An 18,618-nucleotide genomic window follows, 5' to 3' on the forward strand; every position below is an offset into this window, starting at 1 on the left:
TAAAATTCACTTTTACAACAATTTCATTGTCTGGATGTTTTTAATTTGGAATCCCAGATTATATTCTCTCTTTCTAATGGTTAGTTTCCCCAAAATTACTTTATTAAAATGATTAATATTAACTTTTCTCATCTTGTAAAAATCCTGCCCTCATTTTAATTCCTTGCTGCTAAAAGGGATGAGAAATGCTTGAAGCACTTGGCTTCCTATTGGATAATTTCCCTGCAGCCACCTCTCAAACGGTCAGCCTAGGAGAGGATTAATGATTGATAAGGCTGTTGTGCAAGAGACTTTGTACAACTCCTTCTGCTTATTTCAGCAACACTGGAAGTCTGTGTGTTACTTGCTCAGTTGTGTCTGACTCTTTCGTGCCCCCCATGGACTGAAGACTGCCAGGCTCCTCTGTCCATGGAAGTCTCCAGGCAAGAATACTAGAGTGGGTTGCCATTCCCTTCTCCAGGGATCTTCCCAACCCAGAGACTGAAATCAGGGCTCTTGCACTGCAGGCAGATTCTTTACCATGTGAGACACCAGGAAAGCCTATCACTGTTAACAATAGTCCTCATTACACTCAAGAAATCACACTCAAGTTAAGCACAGGAACCAATGAAAAAAACACATGTTCACATACCAGTAAGCCAGTAAGAAGGGGACCCCAGTATGCCCAGCTGCTGAAGCCACAGTGACAATATGGCCATGATTATTCTTCATCATCTCAGGAAGAAATGCCTTTGTAGTCTAGAAATGTTTTTATTAAGAGAAAAAAAATTATTTCTGATTTGCAAACCCAGTGGGAATATTTCAAAATGAAGTGTATTTTAACATTGTTTATAACATTTCATCAATGAAGAAAACCTAGATTAATTTTCATAGGAGAAAAAAACAAATGTGGCAACATACTGCAGATAGGATGCCCAGATTAGAAAAGCTAAATGAAACAATGAACACTAAAAGCTTTGAGAATCCATCTCAATTAAATTGTTAATTTCTTATGTCTCCAGTTCCTCCACCTTCCATCATTGATGTCTTCTCTCATCTCATACATTGAACAAGTATAATATCTAGAGTTATTGAAAATTTTACATTTAAGGTGAAATTGTTAGAAAAGAGTTTGGTTATGTCATCAAAATACTGAAGTGACAAAAATCTTGCAACAGTTACTGAATGCTTTTATACAAAATAAATATTTATTGAGCACCTACTGTATGCTGGGGATTCAGAAAAAAATACATTTTCAGAAAGACACAAACTTTTAAGGCATAAAAATATAAAAAATGGATGTCAATAACTTGGGGCTAATAAAATGAAATACTGCACTTTCACCAACCTCAATATCCCTTCTTCTAAACTGAAGTAAAGTTGATTTACAATATTGTATTAGCTTCAGGTGCACAGCAAAGTGATTCAGTTTTATATATATATACATATATATACATACTTTCATATTATTTTCCACTAGGGGTTATTACAAGGTATTAAATATAATTCCCTGTGCTATACAGTAGATCCTTATTGCTTATCTGTTTTATGCCTAGCAGTTTGTTAATCCCAGACTCCTAATTTGTCCCTTTCCCTTCCCTCCCCCTTTGATAACCGTAAGTTTTTCTGTGTCTGTGAGTCTGTTTCTGTTTTGTATATAGATTAATTTGTATTATTTTTCACTTTCCATATGTAAAGGGTATCCTATATTTGTCTCTCTCTATCTGATCCTCTTCACTAAATATATTCTCTAGGTCCATCCATGTTCTTGCAAATGGAAGTATTTTATTCTTTTTATGGCTGAGTAAATTTCCATTCTATACATATTTGCTACACCTTCTAAGTCTCAATTGTGTGTTGCTGGGCACTTGGGTTGTTTCCATGTCTTGGGTATTGTAAATGATGCTTCTATGAACACTGGGGTATATATACCTTTTTGAATTAGAGTTTTCATTTTTTCTGCACATATACCTGGGAGTGGGGTGGCTGGGTCATATGGTAGCTCTCTTTTTTTTTCTTAAGGCAGTTACATACTATTTTCTACAGTGACTATACCAATTTACATTCTGAGATTACTCATCCCAAACTCACATCCAAGAAATCTTTAAGGGGCTCTTTTATGTAATGGCTATTTGACCAACATTTAGACTCTCTCTCTCATCCTCTCTCTCTCTCTGTCTCACCATTTAAGATCTTGAATGGTGAAGTTCCTGATAAAGTTTGCAATTTTGGAACCAGGAAATAATATAAGGCCTGAGTCTTGTGAAAATAAACAGGTAAACTGGGTTCACCTTTTATAGAATCACAGAAAATGACTCAGATAATCTCTAATCCCTCCCTCATATCTAAACAGATCACACAGAAATGTAAAAATCTAGCTTAGAATTAAAGAATTCATTTGCATCAGTTCTAATGAGATGGATGAAACTGGAGCCTACTATACAGAGTGAAGTAAGCCAGAAAGAAAAACATCAATACAGTATACTAACGCATATATATGGAATTTAGAAAGATGGTAACAATAACCCTATATACAAGACAGCAAAAGAGACACTGATGTATAGAACAGTCTTATGGACTCTGTGGGAGAGGGAGAGGGTGGGAAGATTTGGGAGAATGGCATTGAAACATGTATACTATCATGTATGAAATGAGTCGCCAGTCCAGGTTTGATGCACGATACTGGATGCTTGGGGCTCGTGCACTAGGACCACCCAGAGGGATGGTATGGGGAGGGAGGAGGGAGGAGGGTTCAGGATGGGGAACACATGTATACCTGTGGCGGATTCATTTCGATATTTGGCAAAACCAATATAATATTGTAAAGTTTAAAAATAAAATAAAATTAGAATTGAAAAAAATAAAACATATATAACACCTGAAGTTTATTCTTATTATTAATTCATATTATTCATATTTTTTGAGGGAAGGGAAGAATGATTGATAGGATTTGGTCACAGGATGTAAAATGATTTCTTTGGATGTAAGAGTTGGATTGTGAAGAAGGCTGAGCACTGAAGAATTGATGCTTTTGAACTGTGGTGTTGGAGAAGACTCTTGAGAGTTCCTTGGACTGCAAGGACATCCAACCAGTTCATTCTGAAGGAGATCAGCCCTGGGATTTCTTTGGAAGGAATGATGCTAAAGCTGAAACTCCAATACTTTGGCCACCTCATGCGAAGAGCTGACTCACTGGAAAAGACTCTGATGCTGGGAGGGATTGGGGGCAAGAGGAGAAGGGGACGACAGAGGATGAGATGGCTGGATGGCGTCACTGACTCGATGGACGTGAGTTTGATTGAACTCCGGGAGTTGGTGATGGACAGGGAGGCCTGGCGTGCTGCGATTCATGGCGTCGCAAAGAGTCGGACACGACTGAACAACTGAACTGAACTGAACTGAACTGAACATAATGTTATTCTCGGTATCTGGAGAAAATGTCAGTATTGATTTGATTCAACCTTATGTCTGCTGAAAGCTTCACTTTAAACTTAATCCTTGGGTTACACAAAAGGGATTGTTTTTGGTAAAAGAAGTCATACTTACCCAGAAATGTGCAAGGATATTAACTTCAAAAGTCTTTTCAATCTGAGGGTCTTGTGTAGCGAACAAGTCTGATGTGTAGACTACACCAGCATTATTTACTAAAATACTAACATCTCCAACTTCTGCCTTCACCTTCAAACATAAAATTAAAATATTTACAACATTTAGAGGTCTGGGAATAGGTCTGCATGCAATGACTCTTAACGAAGTATAACTCTTTCTATTACATGTGAAAAAAAAGTCGTTTTGTAATCTATGCGTCAAGTGGGGAAAAAGATATTTTTTTAAGTACTTAATTTCAAAATGGCCCTGCCTGTAAGTCTAATAGGCAGAAATTTTCTTTTGCAATTCAGTCCCTTGACTTTGGTCTCTATTGATTAGAACCCAAGAGGCATTTGGCTAACAAAAACCTAACCAGTGACAGATAAACAACAATTCACAGAAGGGTGAGCACTTCAATGAGAATCTAATGCCGTCGATCTGATAGGAGGCGGAGTTCAGGTGGTCATGCGAGCAATGGGGAGCAGCTGTAAATACAGATGAAGCTTCACTTGCTCAACCACTGCTCACCTCCTGTGCAGCCTGGTTCCTAACAGGTCATGGACCAGTACCCACCCCCGTCCCAGCAGCTGGGGGACTGAAGGAGAGGTGGAATGTAGCCCATTAAAGCCTTTCGCTATGCTATCCATTTTACACGATTGCATTATTTATCCCACTGAAGTCTCACCATTCTATGAAGTAGTAACTCTTATATGCTCATTTTAAAGGTCAGAAACGTGAAACATAGAAGGGTTATTTCTTGCCCAAGGTCATGTGGATATCTAAGGTCACATGGAGATGAGAATCTCCCAGATTATCTCACTTCAGAGCCCAAGATAAGCCACTTCAGACAGAAAGGAAGTCGGAAGGAAGGCTGGTCAGCACATCAGGAGGACATGAGTGTGTCACTGCTGAACACTCAGCAGTCAGAAATGAATTTCATCAGGTTGTATGTAAATTACTGAGTGGTCAAGCTGAGTGGTCTGGCCCTTGACAAACACTTGTGTGTACCTGTATCCACGTCTCTAGCACAATATAAAAACTGTTGTTCAGAATAATGCCCCTAAGTTATTGAGAAAAACAGGACATTTTGTGTGGTTGAACTGAGGAAGCTGCCATTATGCCTCCAAAGTAACAGGAATCAAGATATAAATTCATGACTTCCCTTGTGGCTCGGACAGTAAAGAATCTGCCTAAAATGTAGGAGACACAGGTTTGATCCTTGGGTCAGAAAGATACCTTGGAAAAGGAAATGGCAACCCACCCCAGTATTCTCTCCTGGGAAATCCCACAGACAGAGGAGCCTGGCAGGCTATAGTCCATAGCATTGCCGAGTCAGACATGACCAAGCACACACACACACATCAGGGACAAGATATAAATTACTGTTTTATATTGCCAATGACACTCTTGACCTTATCTTCATCCTTGAGCTCCTCATCATCACATAATATCCCACCCTAATTTCTTAATAATATTTCTTAATAATATTTCTTAATAATAAAAGCAGGCTGAGAGTTTAATTGTTTAAGTTGCATAAAAACCAAAAGAGCTACATTAAAAAGCCTATGTCAAAATATCTGATAATCACATCTCCATTGTGTAAACTCTGCTTAAGTATATAGTTTATCTTGGAATAATTTTAGTAAAAACACAATAATTAAAACACATGGAATAGGTTCAAATAATAAAACTATCTTTTCCAGAAAGCCTTTGCCCAGGTAAGTCTGGAAATCAGTGTATTCCATTTTAGGTAACTAGTAAATCCCCTTAACAATGGCCAATAACAAAATTACATAGATAGTCCTGGCGATTCTACTAATTGGTGATTCTATTAGATTGATGATTCTATTAATACTAACAACTATTCTTACAAAGTGGCTACTAAGTGCCAGGTACTTTTCTAAGAAGTCTGCATCATTAATCCAGTTAATCCTCATAACATCCCTATGAAGTAGATACTGCTGCGATCCCCATGTTGTAATTGAGAAAAGTTAGGCAGAGGAAAAAGAAAGAAAGACCTTATATATTTAAACTGTAAGTTTGTTGATTTTTAAAAAACCTTTTATATAATAAACTTCAGTATAATAAACACATCCATTTAAAGTGTATGATGAAGAAAAAAGGCACAGAGAGGTTAAGCAACTTGCTCAAAGTTGCACAGTTACTATTAATTGAAAGAGCATTCATCTGTATGAAGGAGAATCACTGTTACCTTAAGTAAAACAGTCATTGTTAAATGCAGATAAAATATCTGCATTTTTAACAAATGTTTAACAGATATTTAACAAAATGCAGGTATTTCTTACCTACAGGCCTTGCTCTCACTGCACCTTTTTCTGGGAAAGCCATTTCCCATCACTTGCCTGGGTAAATTCTACTTATTCTTTTGACTTAGCTCAGGCATCACTAATGATAAAGAGGCATCCGTTTGAAAGTAAAAATTAAAATCTAAAAATAGAAGTTGGGACTTCCCTGGCAGTCCAGTGGCTAAGACTCCTAGCTTTCAAAGCAGGGAGCAGGGGTGTGCTCCCTGGTCGGGGAACTAAGATCCCACATGCCGCACAGTGTGCCCAATAAAAAAATGAAGAGAGAGTAAAAAGGTTCCCAAATCTAACATTTCCTAAACAAAGAGATTCTGAAGTCTAGTAGAATTGGACTCTTCATACTGTACTGAATCAGAGTATCTAGAGGTGAGGTCCAGGAATGTATATTTTAAAGAATTTTCCCAGGTCCAAATGACCTTTCTACCATTACAGTAATTAGTTAACAAGGATGTGCATAAATGCATTCAGCGTAAAACCCTAACATATGTAGCACATCTCGGTTGTATATAGAAGAGGAAAATAACTTTCTAGCTTTCTAGAAAAAGGTTTGTTGTTGTTGTTCAGTCACTAAGTCATGTCCGACTCTGCAACCCCCGTGGACTGCAGCACGCCAGACTTCCCTGTCCTCCACTATCTCCTGGAGTTTGCTCAAACTCATGACCATGGAGTTGGTGATGTCATCCAAGCATCTTGTGCTCTGTTGGCCCCTTCATCTTCTGCCCTCAATCTTTTCCAGCATCAGGGTCTTTTCAAATGAGTCGGCTCTTTGCATCTAGTGGCCTAAGTATTGGAGCTTCAGCTTCAGAGTCAGTCCTTTCAGTGAATATTCAGGGTGATTTCCTTTAGGATTGACTGGTTTGATCTCCTTGCAGTCCAAGGGACCCTCAAGAGTCTTCTCCATCACCACAGCTAGAAAGCATCAATTCTTCGGCACTCAGCCTTCTTTATGGTCCAACTCTCACATCTGTACGTGACTACTGGAAAAATCATAGCTCTGACTATGTTGGCAAAGTGATGTTTCTGCTTTTTAATAAGCTGTCTAGGTTTGTCATAGCTTTTTGTAGATTTACATATGATCAAAGCCTGATAAACAGTTCGGTTTATCCTAATTTACTAACCCAGTTCTTTGAGCTTCAGAAGATCCCGTCAGTGATTTTGCAGGTCATCAAAGATTCACCTGCAGCACAATTAGATGGGCAAAGTTTAAGTGTGGAGGGTGCTAAACATGCAGATTCCCGGGTTCAGCCCTTGGCCAACTACAAGAAAACCTCTGGTGTACATATTTTAAAAAATACTTATCTATTTGGCTGCATTTGGGCCTTGGTTGTGAAACCAGACTTTTCTCTTGTTGCCTGCTGGCTCCAGACTGCACGGCTCAGTAGTTGCAGCGCCCTGGATTAGGTGCCTCACGACATGTGGGATCTTTGTTCCCCAACCAAGGATCTAACCCATGTCCCCTGCACTGCAAGGCAGATTCTCAACCACTGGGCCACCAGGGAAGTCCCCGGGGTGCATATTTATTTTTACCAAGTTCCCCGGAAAACTCCAGAACACACTACAGTCTGGGAGTCTCAGTTCCAGGTTCGGGGCCTGCCACTGGCTCGCTGGACAACCTTGGAGGAACCACAAAACTTCTGTTTACATTGTCTACATCATAACTGCATCATCTCCCAAATCCTCCCCAGTTCTGGCATGATACGATTGGAACCAAATTTAAAGGAAGTTTACCTTCTTTGCAGAGCTGTAAATATCTTCTCGGTTACTACAGTCTACCACAAAGGTATGAGCCTTTGCACCCAGTCTCTTGCATTCGGTGGCTGTTTCCTCAAGTCCATGCTGCAAAAAGCAACGAAGGGCAAGAAGAACAAGATAAATGACATGAGCAGATTATACACACAGCTGAAAACAGCTGAGGGTATTCAGATTCTCTGGTCTAGGACTGGACAAGAATTTAACTGATGTATTTTTGACAGGGATATAGGCACATTTCACTCTCTGTACTACAACTAGTTTCTCTTTATTTGGAACTGAATTGAAAGCAAGCTTTTAAAAGAAGACAAAAGTCTTAAAATACTGAGCATGCATTCATGAATTTCACATACTCTTTTAAAGGTAATTTTTACTGGAGTATAGCTGCTTTACAGTGTTGTGTCATACTCTGTGACTCTATGTATGTGTGGATGCCATGTTCATGCTAAGTCACTTCAGTCGTGTCCGACTCGTTGGGACCCCATGGACTGCAGCCTGCCAGGCTCTTCTGTCCATGGGATTCTCCAGGAAAGAATACTGGAGTGGGTTGCCATGCCCTCCTCCAGGGGATCCTCCTGACCCAGGGATTGAACCCTCATCTCCTATGTCTCCTGATTGGGAGGTGAGTTCTTCACCTCTAGCACCAACTGGTAAGCCCTGTGTATTCTGTATCAGGCTTTAAAAAATGATATTGAGATTTCTTTCTATGTCACTAAAAACTATTCATGGATATCAACTTTCTGGCTGCAAAATACATAAATAATAAGTTAACTATAGTTCATCCATTCATTCAGTCATCCATTCCTCCAACATTTTAATTGTCACTGTGCTTGGCAGAACCTGCAGACACACATATGAGTGAGATAAAGTCCAGATTTCAGCAAGCTCAGTTCAGTTCAGTTCAGTCACTCAGTCGTGTCCAACTCTTTGTGATCCCATGAATCGCAGCACGCCAGGCCTCCCTGTCCATCACCAACTCCCGGAGTTCACCCAAACCCATGTCCATCGAGTCGATGATGCCATCCAACCATCTCATCCTCTGTCATCCCCTTCTCCTCCTGCCTTCAATCCTTCCCAGCATCAGGGTTTTTTCCAATGAGTCAACTCTTCGAATGAAGTGGCCAAAGTACTGGAGTTTCAGCTTCAGCATCAGTCCTTCCAAAGAAATCCCAGGGCTGATCTCCTTCAGAATGGACTGGTTGGATCTCCTTGCAGTCCAAGGGACTCTCAAGAGTCTTCTTCAACACCACAGCTCAAAAGCATCAATTCTTTGGCACTCAGCTTTCTTCACAGTCCAACTCTCACATCCATACATGACCACTGGAAAAACCATAGCCTTGACTAGATGGACCTTTGTTAGCAAAGTAATGCTTCTGCTTTTGAATATGCTATCTAGGTTGGTCATAACTTTCCTTCTAAAGAGTAAACGTCTTTTAATTTCATGGCTGCAATCACCATCTGCAGTGATTTTGGAGCCCCCCAAAATAAAGTCTGCCACTGTTTCCACTGTTTCCCCATCTATTTCCCATGAAGTGATGGGACCAGATGCCACGATCTTAGTTTTCTCAATGTTGAGCTTTAAGCCAACTTTTTCACCCTCCTCTTTCACTTCCATCAAGAGGTTTTTTAGTTCCTCTTCAAATAAGCAGGGTAACAATATATAGCCTTGACGAACTCCTTTTCCTATTTGGAACCAGTCTGTTGTTCCATGTCCAGTTCTAACTGTTGCTTCCTGACCTGCATACAGGTTTCTCAAGAGGCAGGTCAGGTGGTCTGATATTCCTATCTCTTTAAGAATTTTCAGTGTAGTAAACAACATAAAATAAGTATAACATTTAGGTAGTGTTAAGCTCCTTAGTCATACCTGACTCTTTGTGACTCCATGGTCTGTAGCCCACCAGGCTTCTTTGTCCATGGGATTCTCCAGGCAAGAATACTGGAGTGGGTTGTCATTCCCTTCTCTAGGGGATCTTCCCGACCCAGGGATTGAACTTGGGTCTCCTGCATTGCAAGTGGATTCTTTACTGTCTGAGCCACCAGGAAAGCCCTAACATTTAGGTAGGACCATACGAAATTGCTACTTCTTTGGAATAAAGGACTCAATATTGGCAGTTCATATGGTTCAAACTAAATTATTGTGTTAAGTATAATAAAATAAAGAGAGTTATGGGAATAAGGAGGAGGAATGTGCAATGTCATTCTAGAAGAGGCCCCTGAGCTGGTGAGGAGAGCAGGCAGGTAAAAAGAGGGGAAAGGGCATGTCAGCAGTGTAAGCACAGGGCTGGCAGGAGAAAGGTCCTACAAGATAAGCACCAGCAGACTGTTGTTGTTGGGTCATAATGTTCAAGGCCAGCAAGAGTCCAGATTAAAGGGCAATAGATATCGTATTACATTTTATCCAAAAAGTTAGTGTAGAACCACTGATTAAATTACAGAATCGAATTTGTGTATTCTATTGATTACTCTTTCTAATGTATGGAGGATAGGGACCTCCCTGGTGGTCCAGTGGTTAAGAATCAGCCTTACAATGCAGGGCACAAGGGTTCAATTCCTGGTTGGGGAACGAAGATCCCACATGTGGAGAAGAAACTAAGCACGCCTGTCGCAACTACTGAACCTGTGTCTGTAAGCCACAACGAAAGACCCCCCATGATGCAACAAAGACCCCACGTGCTGCAATGAAGACACGACACAGCCAAATAAACTTGTTAAAAAAAATGTACAGAGGACAGACTTTAGGGGTCAATACTGAAGGAAGAGAGAAAAGTTAGCAGGCAGTTTCAGAACAGATGATACACGTTTGAATTGTGGTTCCAGTTGAAAGGGTGTAGAGAAGAAAATAATCTTTAAAATGTATCTCCAGGAGGCAAAAGCATCAGGATTTGGTGACTGGATGAAAAAGGTGGGAGGGAATCAAGGCTGATGCCTTAATTTTCAGTTTTGGTCCTTGGCTACATGTCAGCTGGCAATCACAAGAGAGCAGATTTGAGACAAGCAATGATGATCTCAAGTGGGGGCATTGCTTTTGAGCCACCTTAAATTCAGGATCAGATGGTAGGGTTCTGTTTTTTGCCTCACCAAAAGAAGCAACGAAGTGAGCTAGGATCCAGGTTCCCTGACCAGAGATGGAACCTGTGACCTCACACTAGAAAGGCAGGGTCTTAACCACTGGACCACCGCGGAAGTCCCTGTCTTTGTTTCTGTCTTTGCTTGTTTGTTGGCTTGCTCTTGATCCACTGTTTAACTTTTCTATGAAGAATGTCTCAAAAGACACCCTGGGGAGAGGTTCGGTCTGTGACCTGTATGCCCAGACTATTTTCAGCTAGTACACGAGTGGACAGGCTTACTACACTGACCTCAGTAAATGCAGTAACAGAATTTACTACATTTTTCCAGGGGGAAATGGGTAAACAGAACACCTGTGTGCAAATTTGCTGGGAAACAGCAATTGCTCTTGCAGAAAAACCAAATTTGGACAGCTAAGGAAAAAAGTAGCAGTTTGTGCGGTGAACATATTGGGGCAGTTAAAGGAAACAGGGTGTTTTCCCTTTGCCGAAATCTCCTACACAAATTGTACTCAATAGTTTATTGTGCTGAGGAGCACTTACTCCCAAAGAGACATCAAGAAGCTCAGGAGGAATTCCCTGGCAGCCCAGTGGTCAAAACTTGGCGCTTTTACTGCCACGGTCCGGTTTGATTCCTGGTCCGGGAACTAAGATCCTACGAACCAAGCAGCATAGCCAAAGGAAAAAATAACAAGCAAAAACAAAGAAATATCTCAGATAACCCTTATCTTGGGCTTCCCAAATGGCTCAGTAGTAAAGAATCCTTCTGCCAACGCAGGAGATGTGAGTTTAATCCCTGGGTAGGGAAGATCTCCTGGGGAAGGAAATGGTAACCCACTCCAGTATTCTTGATGGACAGGACTTAGCAACTAAACAACCCTTAGGTTACTTTCCTGTATCTAACAGTCAGCTTTTAACACTTTCCTGAAAAGTATATTTTATTAATGTGGAATATACATATGATGGAATACTATTTACCCTGCAAAAGGAATAAAATTTTGACACATGCTACAAAATGGCTGAATCTTGAGGATATTAAGCTAAGGGAAATAAGCCAGATACAAATGGTCAAATATTATATAATTCCAGTTATCAGGCTGCAGTCCATGGGGTTGCGAAGAGTTGGACATGACTGAGTGACTTCCCTTTCACTTTTCACTTTCATGCATTGGAAATGGAAATGGCAACCCACTCCAGTGTTCTTGCCTGGAGAATCCCAGGGACAGGGGAGCCTGGTGGGCTGCCATCTATGAGGTCACACAGAGTCAGACACGACTGAAGTGACTTAGCAGCAGCAAGCTACCTAGAGGAGTCAAATTCACAGAGATAGAAAGTAGAATGGTGGCTACCAGGGGCTAGGGGAGAGAGAAGTGGGAAGAATGTGTTTAATGGTAGAGTTACCATTTGGGATGATGCAAAAGTTCTAGAGATGGGCAATAGAGATCATTGCTTGACATTTATGAATGTATTAATACTTAATGCCACTGTACTTAAAAATTGCTAAAATGAAAAAATTTATGTTATATATATATTACCACGATTTAAAAAAAAAGGATAAAAAGCATATTGACTGATTTGGGGGGTGGGGCAGGGGTGGTGGGTCTTACCTTTATAAGATTCAGGTCTTATTTGGAGCAAATTTTATAATAAAATCCATTTACTATTTATTTTATTTTCAGAGATTTGCTCATTACTGGTTGGCTTTCTCTGTCAGTGGACAGTGTGTAGAGGCAAAGAGGTCCTTCCTTTATTTACATCTGCAGCCTCACTTTTCCTAAATTTCCTTGGTCTTCCTCTCTTAGGGCCTAGGTCTCCTTTCTACCCCTTCTGAAGTATGCAACAAATTTAAGTTCTGAATTCCTCCAGAAAAAAATTTTAGACAGTGTCCAGGTTTATTGCACGCTCAGTTGCTAAGTCATGTCTAACTCTTTGTGACCCCCTGGATGGTAGCCTCCCAGGCTCCTCTGTCCATGGGATTTCCCAGCAAGAATACTGGAGTGGGTTGCCATTTGCTACTCCAGGGAATCTTCCTGACCCAGGGATCAAACTCAAATCTCCTATGTCTCCTGCACTGGCAGGTAGATTCTCTACCACTGAGCCACGTGAGAAGCCCTAATAGTAAATCATTAATGTCCGCTGAATATTTAACTGAATAACTGACATAAACTTCTTTTGATAGTTGGGACTGATATTTGCATCACATTCTTGTGGTGTTATATGCAGGAAGACATGAACAATAGTTTGCAGTGTAGCATTATTTGCAGAGAATTAAGAAAAAAATGAAAACAACTCCAAATATTCATCACTGTGTGACTAGAGAACTAAATTTTAGAAGATTCATACAAAGTCATATTGTACAGCATGTAGAATAATCTAGAGCTAGAAATAAAAACTTAAAGACCAAAAAAAGAAAAAAATAGAAAGAAAAAATATTGGGACTCTGCTGGCAGCCCAGTGGTTAAGAGTCAGTGCTTCTACTGCAGGAGGGTCAGGTTCAATCCCTGATCAGGAAACTAAGATTCCACATTGAAAAAATAAAAATAAAAAACAAGCAGACTTGCAGAAAGAATGCATTCCTTCCCTAACATTTTTCTCAGCACAGTGGAACTCCTCATCATTTTTCAGGATTTCCCTTGGTAACCTTTTTTGCCCTGATGTATTGAATTCAGTTCTCAAATTTAAATCCTGGGCTCTTCTTTAGTCTTCGTGAATCACTCTTTGCCCTCTATCCCCAGTACTAAAACCTTCTGCCTATTACCTAGATGACTAACCATAATGTTTTTCTGATTCTTTCTAATACTATTTTCCAATTCTTCATTAATACACTTTATCATTCAAAAAAATTTTTGTTGTTGTTGTTCAGTTGCTCAGTCATTTATGAGGCTCTTGGCAACCCCATTAACTGCAGCACGCCAGGCTTCCCTGTCCTTCACTATCTCCTGGAGTGTGCTCAAACTCATGACCATTGAGTTGGTGATGCCATCCAACCATTTCATCTTCTGTTGCCCTCTTCTCCTGGTCTCAATTTTCCCAGCATCAGGGTCTTTTCCAATGTGTTGGCTCTAAGCACCAGGTGGCCAAAGTACTGGAGCTTCAGCTTCAGCATCAGTCCTTCCAATGAATAGTCAGGGGTGATTTCCTTTAGAATTGACTGGTTTGATCTTGTTGCTGTCCAAAGGACTCTCAAGAGTCTTCTCCAGGACCACAATTCAAAAGCATCAATTTTTCGGTGCTCAACCTTCTTTACAGTCCAACTTTCACATCTGTATATGACTACCGGAAAAACTATAGCTTTGACTATACGGATTTTCGTCGGCAAAGTGATGTCTCTGCTTTTTAATTTGCTGTCTGATATATACTATGTGCTCACTCCTTATTGTAAATCTATCTTTCCAAGCTTCCCTAACCAAGTATGGGGTTGAGAATGGTCAGGAAATAATAGACTGGAACTTCCCGGGTGGTCTAGCTAAAACTCTTCACCTTCCAATGAAGGTGGCGCCGGTTGGATCCCTGGTTGGGGAATTAAGATCCCACTTGCTGTGCAGTGCAGTCAAAAGAAAAAAGAAGTATGGGATTATCTGCATAAAACAGAATGAATCATTCATGGTGTTAGCCTCAGAATAAAAAAGGAGAAGGCATCCTCAATCCCTCCCTAAATTCAAATTCTTTTGTAGACTTCATGATGAATATGAAGACCTCTGTCCCTCACATTCTGAGATGGATATTGTTGGAGACTGTTGGAGAGCTGGAGATTGTTGGAGACTTGGAGACAGTTGGAGAGTTGGAGATTGTTATCCTTGCCACTTGAGTTAACCCTTGAAATTGCCCCGGGAACAATCTTTGTTCCCTAGGTGAAAAGCAATGGCACCCCACTCCAGTACTCTTGCCTGGAAAATCCCATGGATGGAGGAGCCTGGTAGGCTGCAATGGGGTTGCTAAGAGTCGGACACAACTGAGTGACTTCATTTTCACTTTTCACTTTCATGCATTAGAGAAGGAAATGGCAACCCACTTCAGTATTCTTGCCTGGAGAATCCCAGGGATGGGGGAGCCTGGTGGGCTGCCATCTATGGGGTTGCACAGAGTCGGATACGACTGAAACGACTTAGCAGCAGCAGCAACAGGTGAAAAGCATTTGATATGGCCCCTCCCTACCCTTTCAATTGGGTCCTAAAACAATCTTAAACTCTCTTTGACATTCTTTCTCATTCTCCACAGATCTACCAGTCCAGAGTTTTACCTCTCCAGGTTCTGCTGCCTGGCCTGCTTGAAATTTCCACCTACTCTCCTTCCCCAGTCAGATTTAGTGTTCTCAGACTTTCATAATTTTAAAATCTGTAAGCTCCATGAAAAGTAGATGGGTGAATATACAGAACTAGGACTGTCAAAATTTTATTTAGCCAATTAAGGATGTTAAAAACTAACACAGCAGCTATTTATATTTACGATCACTATAATTTCATTAAATAAATAGATATATATAGATAGAAGGGGATGACAGAGGATGAGATGGTTGTATGGCATCATCAACTCAATGGATATGAGTTTGAGCAAGCCCCTGGAGATAGTGAAGGAATAGGGAAGCCTGGCGTGCTGCAGTCCATGGGATTGCAAAGAGTTGGATATGACTGAGTGACTGAACAATAGATTCATATCTGTATGTTGCAGGAAGGGGGACCCCTTCCAGGGCCTTGTCTAACAGTTGGAAATGAATTGTCCGAGGAGACACATGTGCTGACAAAGCAAGAGATTTTATTGGGAAAGGGCATCCGGGTGGAGAGCAGTAGGGTAAGGGAACCCAGGAGAGCTGCTCTGCCGTGTGGCTCGCAGTCTCGGGTTTTATGGTGATAAGATTAGTTTCCGGGTGGTCTTTGGCCAATCATTCTAATTCAGAGTCTTTTCTGGTGGCGCACGCATTGCTCAGCGAAGATGGATGCTAGCAAGAGGGATTCTGGGAAGTGGACAGACACTCGGTGTCTCCTTTTAACCTTCCCTGAACTCTTCCGGTTAGTGGTGGCTTATTAGTTCCCTATTCCTTATCAGGATCTCCTGTCATAAAACAACTCATGCAAATGGTTACTATGGTGCCTGGCCAGGGTGGGCGGTTTCAATCAGTGTGCTTCCCCTAACAACTATACATAATCCACCAAAGAGTAAAAAGAACATAATCTGAAAGTAAAAGATAAATTATTTAAATTAAATGAATTTAACATAATACATGCTCCCTATATTATCCTTAATTTTCTGACCACTTCTGCTACTACCAGCCGGGTCTGACAAGCCGACATTATCTCTTACCTGAAGTGAAGTGAAAGTTGCTCAGTCGTGTCTGACTCTTTTCAATCCCATGGACTATGGGGTCCATGGAATTCTCCAGGCCAGAATACTGGAATGGGTAGTGGTTCCCTTCTCCAGGGGATCTTTCCAACCCAGGGGATTGAACCCAGGTCTCCTACATTGCAGGTGGATTCTTTACCAGCTGAGCCACTAGGGAAGCCCATCTCTTACCTGGATAGTCTCCTATCTGCTTTCCCTGCAACCCAGCAGCCAGAGAAACCTCTTCAAAGAAACTGGGTTCCAAACGCTCCACTGGCTTCCCTAGTAAAAGCTGAAGCACAAATGGCCTACAGGAACCTTCATGATTGAAGCTGCTGTTCCTTCAGTTTCTAGACCAGAGCCATCCCACAGAAATATAATGTGAGCCACATATATTTAATTTTAACTGTTCTAGTAGCACATTAAAATTTTTTTAATTTAGTTCATTTTATATAACTTTGCAACCCCATGAACTGTAGGCTACCAGGCTCCTCCATCCATGGGATTTTCTAGGCAAGAGTACCGGAGTGGGTTGCCATTTCCTTCTCCAGGGGATCTTCCCGACCCAGGGATTAAACCCTAGTCTCCTGTATTACAGGCAGATTCTTTACCGTCTGAGCCACCAGGGAAGCCATGCGTACCTAAAGCACATCCTAATTCTGCCAGGTCACATTTCAAACACTCAACAGCCACAAGTGGCTGGTGGCTAATATTTACTATTGCACCCAAACAGGAGCACAGAGCTTTCTTTCACTTCTCTCCCTTCTGTGCCAGGCTTTGCCTTTGTGGATCCCTCTCTGCAGAGATAACCCAGGGACTCACTGTATCCTCAGCCTCTTCTGACTTTGACTCAACTGCCTCCATCTTGGTGAGGCCTTCTGAATAAGATCAACACTCCCACCTCTGCCATCCCCACAGTACAGGCAGAGTCCCTATCCCCTTTCACGTTTTATTTTTCAGTTGTACTTAACAACATCCAACAATTACGTATTTTAGTATATAGTGTTTATTGTCCCTAGCTCATAACGTTTTCCTCACTGCTGTATCCTCAGTTCTGCATTAGAACAGTGTCTGGCAGATAGTAGGTGCTCAATAAATATTTGTTGAGTAATGGAGAAGGAAATGGCAACCCACTCCAGTATTGTTGCCTGTAGAATCCCACGGACAGAGGAGCCTGGCAGGCTACAGTCTGTGGGGTCGAAAGAGTCGGACACGACTTAGCGACTAAACTACCACCACCAAATATACTTCACTCCAGATTAGAAAAAGGTTCGTACAAACTAGCACCAGGCTCTGGGAGTCACGAACCCAGACGCATAAGCAAACTCATACATCTTTGAACTTTAGCTTAAACTTCATTATGTGGCGGAATAACTAACACTTAGTGTGTTAACCACGTGGCAGACACTGCACTACATGCTTTGTGTGTGTTATTTATTTCCCATCCCTCCAAGGAAAGTATGCTTATTTTATTGCTTTTGCAGTAAAGGAACCTAAGGCTCTAGGAAGCTACCCACGATGCTGAGTAAGTTAGCCATGAAGTGTGGAGTTCATCTGACCACACCACTCTGCCTGCCGCTTACTGCTGTGACCACGTCCAGAGGAGGTTGGGCCTAGTTTCTACCTTTCACTCACATGTAATTATTTATGTTTATTTCCCTATGAGATTGAGAGCAGAGGACTCTATCTCTTGCTTGCCACTGTGTTCTTAACATCTGGGCAACAGACAGTGAACGGTATTTGTTGATGGCATCTCAGTCACTCACTGGGTAGCTCTTGTGCACGTGTGTTAAGTTGCTTCAGTTTTGTCAGACCCTTTTTGACCCTATAAACTGTAGCCTGCCAGGCTCCTCTGTCCATGGAATTCTCTAGGCAAGAATATTGGGGTGGATTGCCATGCCCTCCTCCAAGGGATATTCCCCACTCAGGTATTGAGCCCACGTCTCCTGCGGCTACTGCATTTCAGGTGGATTCTTTTCCTCTGAGTCACCAGGGAAGCCAGGTTAGCTCTCGGCCCCCTGAATTCATTTATAGCATTGGATATTGTGTAAGGGATGGTGTTTCTTGGCATCGTGTGGCTCTCCCAAACCCCTTTGTCCATCCAACACTGGTCAAATAATAAAAGGTAAGAGTCTAAGTCCATCTCCCTTCCTTCGGGTACACCTTTTCTGGGAATTACATTGAAAGTTGGTTTTTTTTTTTTCATTGTTTTTAACTAAAAGGTGATTTCAAAATTTCTCTTGGAAATTACTATGACAGAGTAACGTTGCTTTCTGTTGGGTATCTTTTAAACGTACTTAGTAACCGTAAGATTTTTCTCTTAATAGGTGCAAACCTCTTTTTTAATACACCAGCTAAAACTATGACTTTTCCTACAGGGTAAGATAGAGGGATCAGGGACTTCCCTGGTGGTCCAATAATTAAGACCCCACCCTCCCGATGTAGAGGGCACAGGTTTGATCCCTATTTGGGGCACAAGTTTGATCCCTGGTTGGGGAATATCCCACATGCTGCCCAGCAGTCAAAAAATAAAAGCCAGAGGGATTAGTGAAATCAGGTTTAAAGAGTTGGACATGTCTGAGCAGCTGAACTGAACT

General features: G+C 41.3%; 1 protein-coding gene across 2 annotated transcripts in view; it reads right to left on the reverse strand.

Moving 5' to 3' along the window:
• HSD17B11 (hydroxysteroid 17-beta dehydrogenase 11) overlaps positions 1-18,618 on the reverse strand; it is a 49,466-nt gene that overhangs the window by 30,259 nt on the left and 589 nt on the right. For both annotated transcript variants that reach the window (XM_027544983.1, XM_027544982.1), the window contains exons 2-4: positions 7,620-7,727; positions 3,526-3,657; positions 632-738 (exon numbers count right to left, since the gene is read on the reverse strand). In XM_027544983.1, the coding sequence (XP_027400784.1) occupies positions 632-738; positions 3,526-3,657; positions 7,620-7,727 (347 nt within the window). The remainder of the gene's footprint in view (positions 1-631; positions 739-3,525; positions 3,658-7,619; positions 7,728-18,618) is intronic.

The sequence above is a fragment of the Bos indicus x Bos taurus genome, chromosome 6 (genome assembly GCF_003369695.1).
Source record: "Bos indicus x Bos taurus breed Angus x Brahman F1 hybrid chromosome 6, Bos_hybrid_MaternalHap_v2.0, whole genome shotgun sequence".
Lineage (NCBI taxonomy): Eukaryota > Metazoa > Chordata > Mammalia > Artiodactyla > Bovidae > Bos > Bos indicus x Bos taurus.